This window comes from Coregonus lavaretus (genome assembly GCF_964263955.1).
Source record: "Coregonus lavaretus genome assembly, chromosome: 9".
NCBI lineage: Eukaryota > Metazoa > Chordata > Actinopteri > Salmoniformes > Salmonidae > Coregonus > Coregonus lavaretus.
This window is the reverse complement of record NC_139996.1, coordinates 43,868,738-43,890,127: the sequence shown is the minus strand read 5'-3', so window position 1 is coordinate 43,890,127 and position 21,390 is coordinate 43,868,738. Positions and strand designations below refer to the sequence as shown.

Genomic DNA, 21,390 nt, shown 5'->3' with positions numbered 1-21,390 from the left:
ACACATTAGATCTGGTAAAAGATAATACAAACAAAAAACATGTGTTTTCTATTTTCTTGTTTTGCTCCATATAATATTGCAGTTTAGGCGCAATTTAGATTCTGGCTACTAGATGGCAGAGTGTGTGTGCAAAGTTTCAGATTGATCCAGTGCAATACTGGACTATTTTGTATCAAGTCTGCCCAAAAGTGCCGAATTGGTCAATTGATACATTTTCAAGTACATAACTATAGAGAACATACAAAAATGATATGGTAAATCAAAATGTACGTTTACACACTCCTAGGAATGTCATATATGATGGATCATTAGCTTATACACTAACTTTCACACATCTAGATGGCTGGGCGGGGTGGGTGTGGAGCCAGAGACAGCAGGGGTTCAAACTATAGAACCCAGCTCCTACATTTGAATATAAAAATTGATTTTATCAAACAAAACTATGCTACATTTAATCTCTGGCACCCTTAGGATGACAAATCAGAGCAAGATTACTGAATGTAAGTACATTATTTACCTTCAGAGGTGAATGTATCAAACCAGTTGCCGTGATACGTTTTTTGTTGTTGTACACTCTCCTCAAACAATAGCATGATATTTTTTCACTGTAGTAGCTACTGTAAATTGGACAGTGCAGTTAGATTAACAAGAATGTAAGCTTTCTGCCCATATATGACATGTCTATGTCCTGGAAAGTTTGCTGTTACTTACAACAGTCATGCTAATCACATTAGCGCACGTTAGCTCAACCGTCCCGTATACGGGACACCGATGCCGTAGAGGTTAAGGGCTACTAAGGGCTGATTTAAGGGCTACTAAGGGCAGAGAATCTTGGAGAATCGTCATTGATACATTGTCAATTGGAAAATAGTCACCCATGGTTCTTGATATCAGCATCCATTTACTATAATTTTATTAAGTTACTTCAATTAGGAGGAAAATGGAGAGACAAATTAATGTGGGCAAAATGATTGACATTTTTGGTAACACTTTATTTTAAGATGCACATATTACCTACACATTTGTAGTGTATAAGTGAGTATACAAGTAGCTAATAAGGCCTTTATTATGTCTTATTAGCCATATATAAGGCATTCATTTGTGTTTTTTCTTATTCAAACATTATAAGTAATGTGTTAATTGCCAATCCTTAATAACCTCATTGTTAGTCATAATAAAGACATATTAGTATTTAATAAAGAGCAAGTTACACAATAAACAGACTCATAGTATGCTGTCTCAATGTAGAACTAATACAAGCGTAGTACCTTTACATGTGTTCCCTATACTAAAGTGCTACCTTAAATTCTATAAGACATTGACATATACACTGCTCAAAAAAATAAAGGGAACACTTAAACAACACAATGTAACTCCAAGTCAATCACACTTCTGTGAAATCAAACTGTCCACTTAGGAAGCAACACTGATTGACAATAAATTTCACATGCTGTTGTGCAAATGGAATAGACAACAGGTGGAAATTATAGGCAATTAGCAAGACACCCCCAATAAAGGACTGGTTTTGCAGGTGGTGACCACAGACCACTTCTCAGTTCCTATGCTTCCTGGCTGATGTTTTGGTCACTTTTGAATGCTGGCGGTGCTTTCACTCTAGTGGTAGCATGAGACGGAGTCTACAACCCACACAAGTGGCTCAGGTAGTGCAGCTCATCCAGGATGGCACATCAATGCGAGCTGTGGCAAGAAGGTTTGCTGTGTCTGTCAGCGTAGTGTCCAGAGCATGGAGGCGCTACCAGGAGACAGGCCAGTACATCAGGAGACGTGGAGGAGGCCGTAGGAGGGCAACAACCCAGCAGCAGGACTGCTACCTCCGCCTTTGTGCAAGGAGGAGCAGGATGAGCACTGCCAGAGCCCTGCAAAATGACCTCCAGCAGGCCACAAATGTGCATGTGTCTGCTCAAATGGTCAGAAACAGACTCCATGAGGGTGGTATGAGGGCCCGACGTCCACAGGTGGGGGTTGTGCTTACAGCCCATCACCGTGCAGGACGTTTGGCATTTGCCAGAGAACATCAAGATTGAGTCTGGAGACGCCGTGGAGAACGTTGTGCTGCCTGCAACATCCTCCAGCATGACCGGTTTGGCAGTGGATCAGTCATGGTTTGGGGTGGCATTTCTTTGGGGGGCTGCACAGCCCTCCATGTGCTCGCCAGAGGTAGCCTGACTGCCATTAGGTACCGAAATGAGATCCTCAGACCCCTTGTGAGACGATATGCTGGTGCGGTTGGCCCTGGGTTCCTCCTAATGCAAGACAATGCTAGACCTCATGTGGCTGGAGTGTGTCAGCAGTTCCTGCAAGAGGAAGGCATTGATGCCATGGACTGGCCCGCCCGTTCCCCAGACCTGAATCCAATTGAGCACATCTGGGACATCATGTCTCGCTCCATCCACCAACGCCACGTTGCACCACAGACTGTCCAGGAGTTGGCGGATGCTTTAGTCCAGGTCTGGGAGGAGATCCCTCAGGAGACCATCCGCCACCTCATCAGGAGCATGCCCAGGCGTTGTAGGGAGGTCATGCAGGCACGTGGAGGCAACACACACTACTGACACTCATTTTGACTTGTTTTAAGGACATTAAATCAATGTTGGATCAGCCTGTAGTGTGGTTTTCCACTTTAATTTTGAGGGTGACTCCAAATCCAGTCCTCCATGGGTTGATACATTTGATTTCCATTGATAATTTTTGTGTGATTTTGTTGTCAGCACATTCAACTATGTAAAGAAAAAAGTATTTAATAAGATTATTTCATTCATTCAGATCTAGGATGTTGTCACGTTCGGTGAAGGACTGGTCGAACCAAGGCGCAGCGTGATATGCATACATGTTTATTTGACTATTAAACACATCGACAAAACAACAAACGAAACATGAAGTCCAAGGCAGCACAACACAACATACCTTAACTGGAACAAGATCCCACAACCCACTAGTGCCAATAGGCTGCCTAAGTATTGTCCCCAATCAGAGACAACGAGCTACAGCTGCCTCTGATTGGGAACCACACCGGCCAACATAGAGATACACAACATAGAACATACACACCCTGACTCAACATTTAAGCGTCCCCTGAGTCAGGGCGTGATATGCATACATGTTTATTTGACTATTAAACACATCGACAAAACAACAAACGAAACATGAAGTCCAAGGCAGCACAACACAACATACCTTAACTGGAACAAGATCCCACAACCCACTAGTGCCAATAGGCTGCCTAAGTATTGTCCCCAATCAGAGACAACGAGCTACAGCTGCCTCTGATTGGGAACCACACCGGCCAACATAGAGATACACAACATAGAACATACACACCCTGACTCAACATTTAAGCGTCCCCTGAGTCAGGGCGTGACAGTACCCCCCCCCCCCCCCCCCCCCCAAAGGTGCGGACTCCGACCGCACAACATAAACATAACAGGGTAGGGGCCGGGTGGGCATTCCGCCTCAGAGGCGGATCCGGCTCCGGGCGTGACAACCACCGATTCTCCGCCTCCCTGTTGCGCCCCTGGTCTGGTCTGGACCTCGGCGCGCTGCTTGCCCTCTCCTTCCTCCCACGAAGTACCAAGCCCTGTCTGGACCCTGGAGTGGGAGACCCCGAACCTGGAGAGGGGCTGACGTCTGGGTCTGGACTGGAACAGCTGACTGGTGCTGGACCCGACGACGGTGGAGCGAACTGCTCTGGCTCCGGAGTGAAGCCGCTGACCGGAGCTGGATCAGGCACCGGTGGAGCGGACTGCTCTGGCTCCGGAGTGGAGCCGCTGACCGGAGCTGGACTGGACCCCGGTGGAGCATATTGCTCTGGCTCCGGAGTGGAGCAGCTGACCGGAGCTGAACTGGGCACCGGTGGAGCAGACTGCTCTGGCTCCGGAGCGGATCCACTGACCGGAGCTGGACTGGACCCCGGTGGAGCGGACTGCTCTGGCTCCGGAGTGGAGCAGCTGACCGGAGCTGGATCAGGCACCGGTGGAGCGGACTGCTCTGGCTCCGGAGTGGAGCAGCTGACCGGAGCTGAACTGGGCACCGGTGGAACAGGCACGGGCCATGCCGGACTGGACACACGCACCACTGGCTTGGTGTGAGGAGCAGAAACAGGCCGGACCGGGCTGGCGACGCGCACCACTGGCTTGGTGCAGGGAGCAGGAACGGGCCGTACCGGACTGGCGACGCGCACCACTGGGCTGGTGCGAGGGACAGGAACAGGCCGTACCGGACTGGCGACGCGCACCACTGGCCTGGTGCGAGGTACAGGAACAGGCCGGGCCGGGCTGGCGACGCGCACCACTGTCTTGGAGCGAGGGGCAGGAACAGGCCAGACCGGGCTGGCGACGCACACCACTGACTTGGTGCGATGGGCAGGAACAGGCCGGGCCGGGCTGGCGACGTGCACCACTGGCTTGGTGCGAGGGGCAGGAACAGGCCGGGTCGGGCTGGCGACGCGCACCACTGGCTTGGTGCGAGGAACAGGAACAGGCCGGACCGGGCTGGTGACGCGCACCACTGGCCTGGTGCAAGGAGCAGGAACGGGCCGGACCATACTGCGAAGGCGGACTGGAGGTCTGGAGTGGAGAGCTGGCACAACCCGTCCTGGCTGGCTGCCCATTTTTGCACTACACGTGGGGGGCGCTGGCACAGGACGCACTGGGCTGTGCAAGCGCACTGGCGATACAGCTCGTAGAACTGGCGCAGGATACGCGGGACCGAGGAGGTGTATTGGAGACCAGGAGCGTTGAGCTGGCACACCTCGCACCAAGCCAGTGGTGCGCGTCGCCAGTCCGGCCCGGACTGTTCCTGCCCCTCGCACCAAGCCAGTGGTGCACGTCGCCAGCCCGACCCGGCCAATGGACATTAGAATGGTGGAAACTTGTCCTTTGGTCTGGAGTCCAAACTTGAGATTTTTGGTTAGTGTTCAAGACTGTTGGAAAAGCATTCCAGGTGAAGCTGGTTGAGAGAATGCCAAGAGTGTGCATAGCTGTCATCGATGCAAAGGGTGGCTATTTGAAGAATCTCAAATCTCAAATAGATTTTGATTTGTTTAACACTTTTTTGGTTACTAGATGATTCCATACAGTGAGGGAAAAAAGTATTTGATCCCCTGCTGATTTTGTATGTTTGCCCACTGACAAAGAAATGATCAGTCTATAATTTTAATGGTAGGTTTATTTGAACAGTGAGAGACAGAATAACAACAAAGAAATCCAGAAAAAACGCATGTCAAAAATTTTATAAATTGATTTGCATTTTAATGAGGGAAATAAGTATTTGACCCCCTCTCAATTAGAAAGATTTCTGGCTCCCAGGTGTCTTTTATACAGGTAACGAGCTGAGATTAGGAGCACACTCTAGTGCTCCTAATCTCAGCTTGTTACCTGTATAAAAGACACCTGTCCACAGAAGCAATCAATCAATCAGATTCCAAACTCTCCACCATGGCCAAGGATGTCTCTCCAAGGATGTCAGGGACAAGATTGTAGACCTACACAAGGCAGGAATGGGCTACAAGACCATCGCCAAGCAGCTTGGTAAGAAGGTGACAACAGTTGGTGCGATTATTCGCAAATGGAAGAAACACAAAATAACTGTAAATCTCCCTCGGCCTGGGGCTTCATGCAAGATCTCACCTTGTGGAGTTGCAATGCGGTGAGGAATCAGCCCAGAACTACACGGGAAGATCTTGTCAATGATCTCAAAGCAGCTGGGACCATAGTCACCAAGAAAACAATTGGTAACACACTACGCCGTGAAGGTCTGAAATCCTGCAGCGCCCGCAAGGTCCCCCTGCCCAAGAAAGCACATATACAGGCCCGTCTGAAGTTTGCCAATGAACATATGAATGATTCAGAGGAGAACTGGGTGAAAGTGTTGTGGTCAGATGAGACCAAAATGGAGCTCTTTGGCATCAACTCAATTCGCCGTGTTTGGAGGAGGAGGAATGCTGCCTATGACCGTAAGAACACCATCCCCACCGTCAAACATGGAGGTGGAAACATTATGCTTTGGGGGTGCTTTTCTGCTAAGGGGACAGGACAACTTCACCACATCAAAGGGATGATGGACGGGGCCATGTACCATCAAATCTTGGGTGAGAACCTCCTTCCCTCAGCCAGGGCATTGAAAATGGGTCGTGGATGGGTATTCCAGCATGACAATGACCCAAAACACACGGCCAAGGCAACAAAAGAGTGGCTCAAGAAGAAGCACATTAAGGTCCTGGAGTGGCCTAGCCAGTCTCCAGACCTTAATCCCATAGAAAATCTGTGGAGGGAGCTGAAAGTTCGAGTTGCCAAATGTCAGCCTCGAAACCTTAATGACTTGGAGAAGATCTGCAAAGAGGAGTGGGACAAAATCCCTCCTGAGATGTGTGCAAACCTGGTGGCCAACTATAAGAAACGTCTGACCTCTGTGATTGCCAACAAGGGTTTTGCCTACCAAGTACTAAGTCATGTTTTGCAGAGGGGTCAAATACTTATTTCCCTCATTAAAATGCAAATCAATTTATAACATTTTTGACATGCGTTTTTCTGGATTATTTTGTTGTTATTCTGTCTCTCACTGTTCAAATAAACCTACCATTAAAATTATAGACTGATCATGTCTTTGTCAGTGGGCAAACGTACAAAATCAGCAGGGGATCAAATACTTTTTTCCCTCACTGTATGTGTTGTTTCATAGTTTTGTTGTCTTCTCTATTATTCTACAATGTTAAAAATAGTAAAAATAAAGAAAAACCCTTGAATGAGTAGGTGTGTCCAAACTTTTGACTTGTAGTGTGTGTATATATATATATATATATATATTATATTTTTTTACACATATTGTGGGGGTCGTGGAGCAAAATGGAGGCCACTTTTGTGTTCGTGAGAGTCTCATCTTTCTATAGAGAGATTTTTGGGATGACAAACATCGCTGTATCTTTGCCACCTTCCACCGCAGTTGCGGAAGGCCGCCATAAGCGGATGTGGTGGATTGAGAAACAGCCCATGCAACAGATATTTCTGTAGCTTAAACTAACAGATTTTTATGGGGATTTTTTTATTATGGTACTTAGATTGACGCACCGGTACGTCAATAGACTCTAGGGGTAAGGATTGGCCAGTTACACATGACTTATAATGTTCGATAAAGAAAACACTTAATAAAGGCCTAATATATGACTAATAAGATGCAATAAAGACCTTATTAGCTACTTATATACACACTTACAAACTACAAATTAGTGTCTAATATGTGTCCCTTAAAATAAGGTGTACCATTTTTATTTTATTTTTTGCAGTGCATTTACATTCAAGCAACACTTTTCACATGTTGCATAGTCCTTGTATATTTGTTTTACTATCTTGGAATCTTTGAACAAAAAAAGGTACGTGCGGTTTACACAAAAGCACACCATGGCTACTATGGCTGAGATGAGTAAATTACTGTGAGCCATCATCACTTCACTTGATACACTTAATATACTGTATGTGCCAACTCCTTTGCCTGTCAATCAAGACTGATGTGATTCTGAGATTAAATCATCCACTTTGAGTCAATGCTCAATGCTCAAAAGTAGACATAATGATACATCTCATTGATCACAGTTCAAAAAGAACCAAACCTTACTTATTACTCTGACATTGAAGCTTGAAGCTCAGATAGGCAGTGGGTAACACTAACCAGCAATTGAAAAGACAAGGTATGTACAACATGCCCTTTGCCTTTCCTCCTTAGTACATTGTCAATACTATCAGGACACTTAGAAAGCAAAAAATTTGCAACACATAGATGTGATCTGTCATTCTACCCAGTAACTCTTGTAAATGTGTGAATACTTAGTGTTAAAATTATTTATGTACAATTTTCATAGGTTTTATATTCCAGTATAGTATGAAAATTGTACATAAATAATTTTACACAGTTTCACACATTTCAAGAGTAACCTGGGTAGAAGACAGTCACTTTGGTGTTGCAAAATTTTTTGCTTCTAAGTGTCCTGATTAGTATTGACAAAGTACTAAGGAGGAAAGGCAAAGGGTGTTGAGATTACATACCTTGTCTTTTCAATTGCTGGTTAGTGTTACCCACTGCCTATCTGAGCTTCAAGCTTCAATGTCAGAGTAATAAGTAAGGTTTTGGGTTCTTTTTGAACTGTGAATCAATGAGATGTTCAGTCTAAATATAACTTTGCTTGAACACCAATGTTTGCAAAAAGGTGTGGGAAAGAAACAACTGGCAACCTGTTTGCAAAAAGGTATGGGAAAGAAACAACTGGCAACCTCCATAGCACCTATGTTGCACAACATACTTATATGTTGCCTATTACACAGTGTTCCATGTTGAAGGCCATGTGGCCCATACTACATTTTCGATAAAGATACACCAATTTGATAAAGGCTTTTTCAAATTGCGCAGTGTTTTAGAATTGTTCTACTTTATTGTTCCTTTATTAGTCAAATTAGATAATCTATTCAAATTAATTCTCATTCAATGATAGGCAACCATAAAAAAATGAACACATTTGAGTTGTGTAAATACCACGCTTATTGCTATATGAAACTGCACAGTATTAGGGGAGATTGGAGCAAGACTCCCAGATACCTTTTCATTGTCAGTGCTTACAATGATACCAATAGTGATAGCGGTGAGGTGACAATTAATAGCTAGGAGAAGTTCAATAGGAGGAGCAACACCATCAAGCCAAGTGTGTTCCCAGTTTGTGGAGCGGCACTTTCCCTCTGCTCCTCCTCCCTGTCCTCCGCCTCTCCCCCCTCCTCCACCTCTCCCCCCTCCTCTTCCTCCTCTTCTTCCACCACCTTGTTCAGGCTATCACACTTGTCCCCGGCGTGTCCCTCATAGCAGTGACAGTGGAACCTCTTGGCCAGTAGTTGGAGCTCATGCTGCGAGTGCCAGCCTGTGACCACAAAGTCCCCGTCCCCCGAGGGCTGAATGTGGTAGCTGTCTCTGCTCAGGTGGAGGTAGTACGGGGAGTGGAGGTCCCTACGGACACAACGGCCGTTGCTCTGGCACAGGAAGTCACTGCAGACCTCTGCGGCCCGCGTCACATTGGTGATGTACTGACCCAGGCGGAGGTTTAGGAAGGACTTCACCTTTGTGCAGTTGTGCTGGAGATGGGGGGGTGGGGGGGGGGGGGGGGGGGGGGGGGTAGGGGGGTTAGCAAGAAAGAAAGAATAACTAAGATAAAGTCAAACGACTGATGGCATTGTGCAATTCACAATAATCTGTTGAAATATTTACTTTAGCGAACGCTACCCTACTGTTAGAACTATTCTCTGTGGGTTGTCAGCTATTGTCAACCAACTATTGTCTCCCTCTTTATCTTTATAGCAGTATGCCTTTTTTCCTGATTTTTGAAATACTTTCTACAGCAACTCAAGCTCCAAGAGAAGAATGTTTGGAATACATTTAGGAATGCATGACATTTCTTCTCAAAGCCTCATTTTGAATGGCAGATGTACACAGGCCTTGGAGGTGTTGACAGCTAAAATAAGTCAAAACAAAATTAAATAGATGTACAGCAGATGTTCAACTATGCTGCCCCTAGGGAGCACTTTATTTTCATAGCTTTAATTAAGGATTTTCCTTTGTAAGAACTGTTAATTGCCTTATCGCCAGTCTCTTTAGCTCTACTCTATTCTAGCTTGTGTAACACTTGGATAGTCAAACTGTAACAGTAATTATATATTATTCAACGGGTGGGCCTAATCCTGGAAACTGATTGGTTAAAATCGCATTCCAGCTGGTGATAGATCATATACAGTAAAGTTATATAATGAGACTCACTTTGGATGAAGTGAGGTTGAGGTCTCCCCAGATCACAAAACCAGCCGCACCCAAAGCAGCACTCTCGCCAATGGTGTGGATCAAGTCTGTCTGCAATACACACACACACGCACACAGGATAATTACACCACATTCTGAACTTCTTTATGGAGCCACAAGATGGTGCTAATGGCTCCTCAAGAGAGGCAGGATTGCCTGCACACAACTGATTAGACATTACACTAAATAGTGTTGACTGCTGAGAGGAACAGAGAATGGCATGATAATTTAAATAAATAGTTAAGAAATCAATTATGTCTAAACTGATCCTGTATATAAAACACGGGTTTGTTGTATGGAGTAATTACAGCCCCATTTGGATCATGTATCATGTTTTGTTTTTGCCCAACAGCAATACACTTGGTGGCCTTGATGATTAGTCAATTTGTTGAATCAGATGTGTTAATGATGGTGTGGATAAAAAAACAGCACATCCTGTAGCTCTCCAGGACCAGATTGATAACCAACTGGTCACCTGATTTTAGACCTTTGGGTTACTAAGTATAGCAGTCTTACCGTGGTGAGGAAGGCCATAGCCTCATCCCTGTACCCTAGGCGTGTGTACACGAATGTGGGCAGCTCAAAGTCGTGCGAGGTAAGCCCAGCTATCCTCAGAGACTCTAGCACCCTGAACTGGGAGAAATGGAGGTTGCTGACACTGTCTGTTTGACTCTTCCTGATAGCCACTGAGGGGAACAGTGCTGTGCTGCTATTCCACAACCAGAGCAGCTCGTCATTACGCAGGCTCTCCAGCAGGGGGCAGGAGCCTGTGTAGTTGTGCTCATGCAGGTTGTAGTTGTGGCAATCTGGGTAGAGGTAGAAGCCCCAGAGTCCGTTGGGGCGAAGGCGCGTCCCTAGCTGGACCGTCCTCTGCATGAATGCCCGGGCGCTCTTCTCAAAGCGTTTTCGCGCCAGCTCCTCGATTTCTGATGGCGTCACGTTGACATAGGCCTGTGCGATCAGCTCCCGGGACTGGCGTCGGTAGATGTCCTTCTTGTGCCAGTTGCGGTTCCACTGGGGCCGCCAATACTCCCAGTCGATGACTGCCAGTCCGGCAAAATCCTCAGAGGGGATAAAATGGTTGATGTCCTTGTACGTCTTGAGGAGGTGGGCCTCCAGGCTGCAGTTCTGGGGGAGGCCTCCGTTGATGGGGATGCCATAGTCCGTGTAAAAAGGGTAGAGGCCCAGCCGATTGGCATAGAAAATGGTGACATTCTGGCCAGTGCGGACGACCCGCGGACTGCCACTGATGTGGAAGAGGTGCTCCAGGTTGGCCTGGACATTGTACTTGACAGTGCACAGGTCCAGCGGTGCGTTCCAGGCAGCAATGAAGGGCTTGCGGCCCAGCAGGGGCAGCTTGGCGGGCTTCTGGCCGAAGGCGGCGTGAAAAAGTAGCAGGAGCCAGGAGCAGGTGAGGGTGCAGGCCACAGGCACGACGTGGTGATGTTGGCCACCGCTGACGGGCAACATGAGCATCCTGGGGCTTGATTCAACTGGAGGAGCCATCAATCATCTTGGAGAGAAAAAGGAAGAAGAGCGAGAGAGAGTAAGAGAGTGAATGATTCAGACAGAAGAAGAAAAGAGAGAGAAAGGGAGGGAGAGAGGGAGTGAATGATATAGAGTGTTGACGAAGAGAGAAAGAGCAGGAGGGTGAGGAAGAGAGAGAGAGAGGGGCAGAGTGAGTGAGAAAGGAAGACAGAGGACATTACAGATCATAGAGGCCATTTTAGGTTAGGAGTTGTTTTATCATGTAGTGTTTCACAACAATGTTAATCGGCTTAAAGAATATGAAATACTTTACAGCAATGTTAATCAGATTACAATATAGCCTTTACGACAGTGCAGGATGTTTCCACAGAGGTGAAGAGTTTGCACCTGTGCTTGAAGTTTGCTGCTGTTAAGTTTGCTACGAGTCAGTAAGCAAGATGAGTGATTAAGTGAGTGAGTGAGTTTCTGTTTCTATTTCATTTATTAGCAATAGACATGTTTCATACACAAACTGGAAATACAGAATTCCTAGTGTAGTCACCATAAATAAATCAGAATGTTGGCCTGCATGTTGCCAAGACGCTTACAGATCCGAGGTCATAGGCAGGATGTCAGTTGACACCCAGGGATCTGACTAAACCATGGGTTGGGCAGATTGCTCATGTCCTCACCACATCTAGCTGTACCCTGGCCAGAGGGAAGCCCACATAGCCATAATCATGCCTGCCCAGCCGCCAAATGCCTTTTCCTAAAGCTTCATCGCTTTAGGAAGAGGCATTTAACAGTGTTTAACGACAACTGCTCCCAGCATTGTACCTGCTGATTTACCTGTTTGAGTCAGTCTCAAGCCCAGAATAAAGTACCAGTAATGTCACGCCCTGACTCAGAGGACGCTTGTATGTTGAGTCAGGGTGTGTATTTTCCTTGCTGTGTTTTGTTCTATGTTTTGAATCTAGTATTTCTAGATCTATGTTGGCCGGTGTGGTTCCCAATCAGAGGCAGCTGTCGCTCGTTGTCTCTGATTGGGGACCATACTTAGGCAGCCTATTGGCACTAGTGGGTTGTGGGATCTTGTTCCGTGTAGGTATGTTTTGTGTTCTACCGTGGACTTCACGTTTCGTTTGTTTATTGTTTTGTCAGTTGTTTATTCATTATAATAAACATGTACGCATATCACGCTGCGCCTTGGTCCGTCCCGTCTGTAAACGAACGTGACATGTAACACATACAGTATCTTAAAAAGGCAAAATAGAGAGTTAATGGAATTAATTGTAACATTACATGATAACTTCATATCATGCTTCATAAGTCATATAAAACAATGTGTTACGGTGTACAGTTTCTTACCTCCCGCTTATAGATGGATAAGTCAACACCCAAGCCACAAGCAGTACTAATGTCACCTGCTGAACACCCCAGCCCCCCCACTAGGTCAACCCTCTTACCTTGGTCTTGGGTTGAAAACATTGTTTCATCCAAAAATCCAAAGAACAAACTAAAGTCCCCTTCTTTTTTGTATTATTCTTTTTTTTGTCTTTTGTTTTTATTATAAAAATATCACATTCATTATATATAAGTAAAACACAATCCAATACCAAATAGCAGCAGGTACAATTATTAGCAGAAAATGCAGTTAATGTACAGTTAGCATTATAACTTGGAGACAAATAGCAGCAGAAACAATTTCATAATACAGTTATATTTTCAGAGCTTCGAATCAACTAGTACAATTATTATAATATATTTTTTGTATTTTTTTGTATATTTGCTGGGTCTCAGGATGCCCGGACATCTTTTAAAAGCTTTTTGCAATTAAGGACTGTAGAGGAGACCAAACTTTCAGGAATGTGGGACTGCGATTCTGTAAGTTCATTATACATTTGTTTAATGCCAAAAAATCTGCAACTTGTTTTACCCACAATTGCAAAGTGTGTGGGTTTTAATTTTTCCAACACATAACAATATATTTCTTTTCAAAGTATGAAATAGTTATCAGCAACCTTGTCTTGTCTGAGTCAAGCTTAATATTTGGCATTTGATTAAGGAGGTAAATGTTTGGAGATTATACCAATTCTATATCTAAAATTATCTCAGCGAATGTATGAATAAAACAGCAGAAATCCAATTAGCTTATTTCGTTGCCAAAATACGTGCAGAAAGGTTCCTTTTTTGGTCCTACATTTCGGGCAATTTGGTGAGGTGTCTGGGAACATACTTAAAAAAGTAAAACTTGAAAATGAATTTGTAGTTAGATTCCTTAATATAAAAAGTAATAAGTGGGTATAGTATCTTATTACAGATCTTAAGCCATACCTCATCAAATTACATTTTTCATACTGGCCCCCGTGGGAATTGAACCCACAACCCTGGCGTTGCAAGCGCCATGCTCTACCAACTGAGCTACAGGAGGCCTACAGTACATCTTAGTTATTGTTACTGTGATGGATACAGTACCAGTCAAAAGTTTGGCCACACCTATTCATTCAAGGGTTTTTCTTTATTTTTACTATTTTTTAGATTGTAGAATAATAGTGAAGACATCAAAACTATGAAATAACACATTTGGAATCATGTAGTAACCAAAAAAGTGTTAAACAAATCAAAATCTATTTTATATTTGAGATTCTTCAAATAGCCACCCTTTGCCTTGATAACAGCTTTGCACACTCTTGGCATTCTCTAAACCAGCTTCACGAGGTAGTCACCTGAAATGCATTTCAATTAACAGGTGTGCCTTCTTAAAAGTTAATTTGTAGAATGTCTTTCCTTCTTAATGCGTTTGAGCCAATCAGTTGTGTTGTGACAAGGTAAGGGGATATACAGAAGATAGCCCTATTTGGTAAAAGACCATGTCCATATTATGGCAAGAACAGCTCAAATAAGCAACGAGTAACGACAGACCATCATTACTTTAAGACATGAAGGTCAGTCAATCCTGAAAATTTCTAGAACTTTGAAAGTTTTTTCTTCAAGTGCAGTCGCAAAAACCATCAAGCGCTATGCTCCTGTCAATCGCTCTGAATAAGAGCGTCTGCTGAATGACTAAACTGTAAATGTATTTTCACGCATAATAGAGAGACACGTGATCATATACAAATGTAAGCAAGGTTTTAAGTTATTATGTTTTAGTCAAATATGATATCTGTTTGGGCTTCTTGCGGTCAATTCTCAGTCTACAAATTATTTGTAATTATGTTCCGGCCCCCCGACCATCCGCTCAAGAAGAAATCGGCCCGCGGCTGAATCTAGTTGATGATCCCTGGTCATGGGGTTGATTGGGTGATGGTCAGATCCTTGATGTATGGGTACACCTAATTTACATTGACATTTAAATCCCCCCATCGACATTAATGTATGGTGTCAGGATTTCAGCGAGTGATGCAAACTGCTTTTACACTGTCATTTGTTTATGACCTCACAAGTGTTTTTCTTTGCCAATACTTCCCTGTAGTTTTTATTTTACGGTAAACATTTTGTGAAAAAGAGCTGCTTTCGAATTTTAAAGACAGCCTTTGCTAGAGTTGGAATTCAGCAGTATATAATGACTGGCACTAAAAGGAGCTTTCCATTTCAGCTGATGAGGGAAACCACTTTTTCTGAATGATGTTTGAAATCTTGCAGGGGGATGGGGATCAATGTAGACTTCTGATTCAGTCTGCTCAGGGATTGGTGGTGTGTGTGGGGTGGGGTGGGGTGGGGGTGTGTACATCACAGGAGGTTGGTGGCACCTTAATTGGGGAGGGCGGGCATGTGGTAATGGCTGGAGCGGAATAGGTGGAATGGCATCAAATACATCAAAGATATGATTTCCATGCGTTTGATGCCATTCCATTAGCTCCATTCCAGCCATTATTATGAGCCATCCTCCCCTCAGCAGCCTCCTGTGGACATGCTTCCAGACACACAGACTCCTTTAGACAGACACCACACTTATGGAACTAATCACCAGTAACCATGGTGATAATAACAATGTATCTCAACTTTATTAGTTCCAGAATCAGAAGGTTGAACTGTGTGAGTGAGTGAGTGAGTGAGTGAGTGTGTGTGTGTGTGTGTGTGTGTGTGTGTGTGTGTGTGTGTGTGTGTGTATGTATGCATTGCGGGGAATAGCGGGGATGAAGGACAACAGAGGAATCCCTTGGTGTTTATGTTATTGAGTGGAAAATGCCTGGCTGAAAGCTGAAAGACCCTTTTTTCTGAGGCTCTGGCGTCTAGTGTATAACCAAGAGCGGGAGAGATTAACCACATCCTGTGAAATCAGTCTATTCCTTTTCAGTAAGCCCCATGGGTTAACGTTATTGTATATTACATACAGTTGGTACAAACTGTTTTCAGTACAGTTTGTTTTAGACTATAATAGGAATGGGTAGAATAAATATGAGTTGTTTAATTGTACATTACCTGTCTTAATGATCATCAATATTGACTAACACTAACACAAAGTGCAACCAGTTTAGACATTTTGGTGAGAGAATGAATAATATTTGAATAAGTGCAATTCAATGCCTTTTGTAGATGTTCTTGAATGTTATAACATCATAAACATGCCTTTTCCAAGAGGAAGCAACCACAGATTTTGTGTATCGGAAGGAGCCTGTAAGTTTGGCGGACTTATCTTCACTGCCCGGAAACCATAGCCCTATCTGGTAGCAATTAAGATAAGAGTTTGTTGATGACTGTGGTTTACATAGAACCCTTCTGACCAACATAAACAACTTTTAAAACTAATACGTCTCTGTTCTAGCCAATACTTTTTTAGATTTTTTTGGACAATTTAAAATACATAAAAATGTTACACCCGGCAAAAGATACATATACCAAATAGTGTCAAGGATATAAACACAGTAAAGTCAAAATGCTTGCTTCCATTGTGGTCCTCTTTGTAGGCAAGGGCAGCAAAAACAAGTGACATGGGCAACAATGTCCAAATATTTACAGATATAGTGGGGTCGAAATTATTGACACCCTTGATAAAGATGAGCAATAACGACTGTATGCAATAAATCATTCAAATACTGAGCTATATTGTATTGTCAAACAAATGATATTATTTTATACTTATACTGTTGCTCAGAGAAAGAGATTTTGTTTGACAAGTAATATTTGTTTTTCTCTCAAAAAGGTAGGGGTCTAAATGATTGATTCTTATAAATAAAGTAGTATTTGCTGCCATATTCCTAGCATGTAATGACTACATCAAGCTTGTGACTGTACAAACTTGTTGGATGCATTTGCAGTTAGTTTTGGTTGTGTTTTAGATTATTTTGTGCCCAATAGAAATTCATGGTAAATAATGTATTATGTCATTTTAGAGTCACTTTTATTATAAGAATAGAATATGTTTCTAAACACTTCTACATTAATGTGGATTAATTATGAGTGAGAACGTTACAGAGGGTCAAAGATCATACCCCCAAGACATGCTAACCTCTCACCATTACAATAACAGGGGAGGTTAGCATGTCTTTCGGACCCCACTGTATACACACTTAGCAAGTCACTTAATAGCGCAGGGTGGTTTACATCATTAACCAAGCCCTGCAGGAGTGTTTGAACCTCTGACTGGCAGAAACAGTTTTTATCGCAGTAGGGAGTTTTATATACCACTGCCGTATATAAAAACATGGTCTGCCCAGTGCAACTCTTAGCCTAATGGTGGAATGGCATCAAGTACATCAAACATATGGTTTCCATGGCACATCTACCTAGCCTAATCTTAGAACCAAATAATAATGACTCCATTTTCTCCAAATGAAGAGACAATTTGTTATCGGACAGCCAGTTACTGATACTGTCCAGTTATGCACTAAGCTGGTTTTCTACCATACTCTTGTCTTTGTGTGAGACCGAAAGAGCTTGGTTTTCTGCATTCAAAAAAGCTGACACTAACAAGCTGGAACAAGCTCATTTCATATCTTTTATATACCATCTACGATTCACAATCATTGTTTAATCATCCCTGCATACCTTACTCAATGTTTATATATGAAAGCACGAGTGTTGGAACATCTATTGGATCACGAACTCTCACTGTAAACTCAAATGTAAACTTCAAGTGATTTGTAGGAGATATCGTGACTAGAGATGTTTATTCCATTTCAGTTTCGAAATAGGTTGGAGCAGCACCCAGCATAACCAGGGGTACTGAGAGGGGGGGATTGAGAAATGTTGAGCTAATATACTGTATTTTATTGGTTTGAGGTGGATTGTTCCCTGCTGGATGGCTACAATAGCTGGATGACCTCAGAGAAACCATAAAGACAGTACTTTTGGTGATTAGATCAGCTGACCACAGCAATTTTGTTTTCCCAAGGACAGAGAAAGGAAACATAAAAGGAAATGTAACAGACAGACAAACAAAAATTGAGAGCAAGAACAAAGACATATAGAGAGAGAGATAAAGAGGGTGCGAGAGAGAGAGAGAGAGAGAGAGAGAGAGAGAGAGAGAGAGAGAGAGAGAGAGAGGAGAGAGAGAGAGAGAGAGAGAGAGAGAGAGAGAGAGAGAGAGAGAGAGAGAGAGAGAGAGAGAGGGGGGAAGAGAGAGAGAGAGAGAGAGAGAGAGAGAGATAGCTAAATGTAATTGTAAGACAGAGCACAGGATGAGAGAGAGAGTGGCAGACAGACACAGAGATTAACGCAACACCTCAGGTTGTGCCAGTACCTTTACCCCTCGGTGAACTGTTCCCTACAGGAAGCAGCCCAAACATTGTCAACACAATCGGTCAGTCCTGCAGCGTGTCTGGCCCATCTCTCTGCTTGTGTGGGGGCATAACTCATCCCTCGTCACTATTATCCCAGAGAAGCGCTTCATCCACGAGCCAAAATCCCCTCAGGTATTTAGTTAACTATCTCTCCCCTCAGAGGCCGTTGTTAATACTCTTATTTTTGACCCAATAGGAGGCATTCTTACTGTTTGGTTTTAAATGTGTGAAGAGAAGATGAAAAAATATGTAACCCTATCTGGGGCGGCAGGTAGCTTAGTGGGTAAGAGCGTTGTGCCAGTAACCGAAAGGTCACTGGTTCTAATCCCTGAGCTGACTAGGTGAAAAATCTGTCGATGTGCCCTTAAGCAAGGCACTTAACCCTAATTGCTCATGTAAGTCGCTCTGGATAAGAGCGTCTGCTAAATGACTAAAATGTAAAAATGTAAATGCAACCCTAAATAAAATGACAATTTAATTCCACTGTTAAACATGCTTGTCTCACCAACCTCACACTCATCTCTTACCTTCCCGTTTGAACTTTGAAATGTCTCTTTTATGTTCGGCATTAAGTATGAACATGAACAAAGATGCCAGACATTAAAAGATGTTGTAGGAACGAGAGCTGTCTAAGACACAGTGACTGACTTGTAGTGTGTAGTAGTGTCCCCCCAGACACACCCCCTGGACTGGCCCGAAAACAGAACGTTTCCCATGCTACAATGGCATCCTTAAGGCCACCTCTCCCTGCCACTGTAGAGTGTATTCAAAAATACCTGTGTTATCTAGAATGGTGTGATCCAAGTCACGCTGCTGTTGTGCCTCTACAACAACTTTTGACCTAAGTTGGAAAGCTGTTTAGTAAATGCTTAGAGTTTAAAAACACAAGTTATTTGTTGTTCCTTTTATATTACATGGTTTGTTTGGTGTGTTAGGGCCATGTCAGAATATGACAAATCAGAAAGATCTCTCACCTGTAGATTCTGCATGGCGACCATCACTATCAGCCAATCCAGGGGGGGCACAGGGATTGTGCCCTTCTCCATCTGTCCCACACTCTGGCATTCCTTTACTCTGTCTGACACACAATCCACCCACCACACTTATATACAGTGAAGGAAGAGAGCAAGGGAGAGAGAGCAGGAGGGGGAAAGAGAGAGAGTTTCCTGTGACGGAGGAGAAACCACCACCAAGCTTGATCTTACACCACAACACAGCGATTAGAGTAGGGAGGGAGGGAGGGAGGAGTGGAGGAGGAGAGAAGGATGAAGGGAGAGAGAGCATAGCCTTAAATCCCATTGACTGATCTGAATGTGTAAGTCTGATCCTCTCTAGAACTTCTTACAATCATCCACATCAATCAGTATTAGCCGGTCAACGTAGGGATGAGTGTGAGTGTGTGTGTGTGTGTGTGTGCCTATGTGCAAGTGTGTGTGTGTTTGAGGGTCTCCTGGCACTCGTGTGAGCGAATGTGCTTTCATGTCGCAGAATTAGCCAACCTTTGTTGTGGGACAACCTCTACAGCGAAAGGTACAGTAGAATGAAAATGTAATAGTACGCATTTTAAGCAGGCAATGTGCTTTGCAAGTTATACTTGCTTTATTTAGTGTGTCATTGGGCTAATTAATTGCTATTGCATACGCACCCTGTCATTTAACTTGGCTTTACCATAAGATTCCAATGGTTAACCACACTAATTTATCATGAGAAAAAGGAAAACCCAAACAACGTTTGCTGAACACAGTTTTCAGTAACTTCCGTCAAATTGTAAAATGTGCTCTAAGTCAATGTACACATTTCACCACATATTATATCACTAAAATGAACCATATGTGAAAGCACTTGTCTATTACAACCAACATTTTAAAATCTGAAGTGAGTATAGTTATTGGCCTGTAATACAGTATCAAAGATCCACAGGCTGTGAGTGCCTATACATCTAAGTTCCTTGTAAAACAAACATTTATTGAGGTAAGATATAATAAATGTTTGTTTTGCTGTAGATACTATTCATCCTCTGTATGACCTCATACTCCTTAATCCTCAGTTTACCATTTTAAAGTTTTTAATTTTACAGGGATATTAACTAAAATATTTCCAGGAAACATAATTTATTTTCAAGTGTTCTGCTATTACATGTTGATAGACAAGGAAAACCTTTGTACGTTGTGATCCTTTGTAAGTTAAGGCAACCAATGAGGGACTATGACATAATGTTGACATCTAATGAGGACTGATAACAGGTTGTAGGCCTGGGCATTCAGAAAGCCAATAGGAGGCAGTATCAGCTATGATGGCTGTAATTAGATGGATGCATTTCATATTGTGAGTAGGAGTAATGAGTGTTGCCGCGTTCACGTGCTATCAGAGTTATCAGGAGCTCCTAGTTCCCAGTGGGAAATTTCAATTGAATGACCCTCCAAGTCGGAATTACAAGTGGGAAACTCAGAGAAAATGTTGTTACCCGAGTTTCCGAGTTGTGACGTTTCACAACTGACCTTTTACCTTTTCATCGAAAAGATGACAACAAATCTGTGTTTGACAATTACAACCTTATCAATATGGATAATGTAGCTAGTCTGACCATATTGTAAATGTTAAGCAAGCTAGCTAACTTTATTATTAGCAATGTTAGCAAGCTTTTCAAGCTAGCTAAAATCTTATAATTTGAAGACTTGTTCCAAATTCAAAAGCACTTGAACACAATCATGTTCGACTTACCACTTCCCAGTTCTCAGTTTCCTATTTCCCACTAGCATGTGGAGTCAACATGTTTCTGAAGAGAGAAGGAAACCCAACATTATAGGAACAAATCGTCTCCAGCATTGTTCAGCTTGTTTGTTTCCAGTACTGTAGTTAAGAGCTATTACAATGCAAAACTTGTGTCACAATGTGTCAATGTAACAATACCATTACAGATGTAGGATCTTAAATTTGATAACCCTGTTGCAGGAGAACCTTCCTACAATACAGGAAATGTAAAACTTGTAGTGTATTTTAGGTTTTAAAAAGCATTCTGAAGTTTGTAATTTCGACTTTGAAATTTCAGATTTTAGTTTCCCCATTAATTATAATCCACATAATAAGAGGTTCACATATCTGCACCAAAACATATTACAAATGGCAATGAGTCTTAAATAAGGAAAGACATACACAAGTAATATAATATTAATCCATCAAGAAATTTATCAAAATAACTTTATTGAGGGGAATACATTGTCTCATTCAAACCTGAAAACAAAGTGCAAGTTACAGTACATCGAAAATGGGAATTACAAAATAATATAAGAATAAGGCATATAATAATGTCACGTTCGTTGAGAGACGGGTCAGACCAAGGTGCAGCGTGGTATGCGTA

General features: G+C 43.2%; 1 protein-coding gene across 1 annotated transcript; it reads right to left on the bottom strand.

Annotated features, from left to right (window-relative positions):
* Nucleotides 1-7,239: 7,239 nt before the first annotated feature.
* Nucleotides 7,240-19,112, bottom strand: LOC311135151 (hyaluronidase-4-like). The gene is made up of 4 exons (XM_084169049.1): nt 19,007-19,112; nt 10,360-11,356; nt 9,805-9,894; nt 7,240-9,125 (listed from the first exon to the last, which is right to left on the bottom strand). Exons 2-4 carry the CDS (start codon nt 11,347-11,349, stop codon nt 8,664-8,666), a joined length of 1,542 nt encoding a protein of 513 aa, XP_084025175.1. The 5' UTR covers nt 11,350-11,356; nt 19,007-19,112; the 3' UTR covers nt 7,240-8,663.
* Between the last annotated feature and the right edge of the window lie 2,278 nt (nt 19,113-21,390).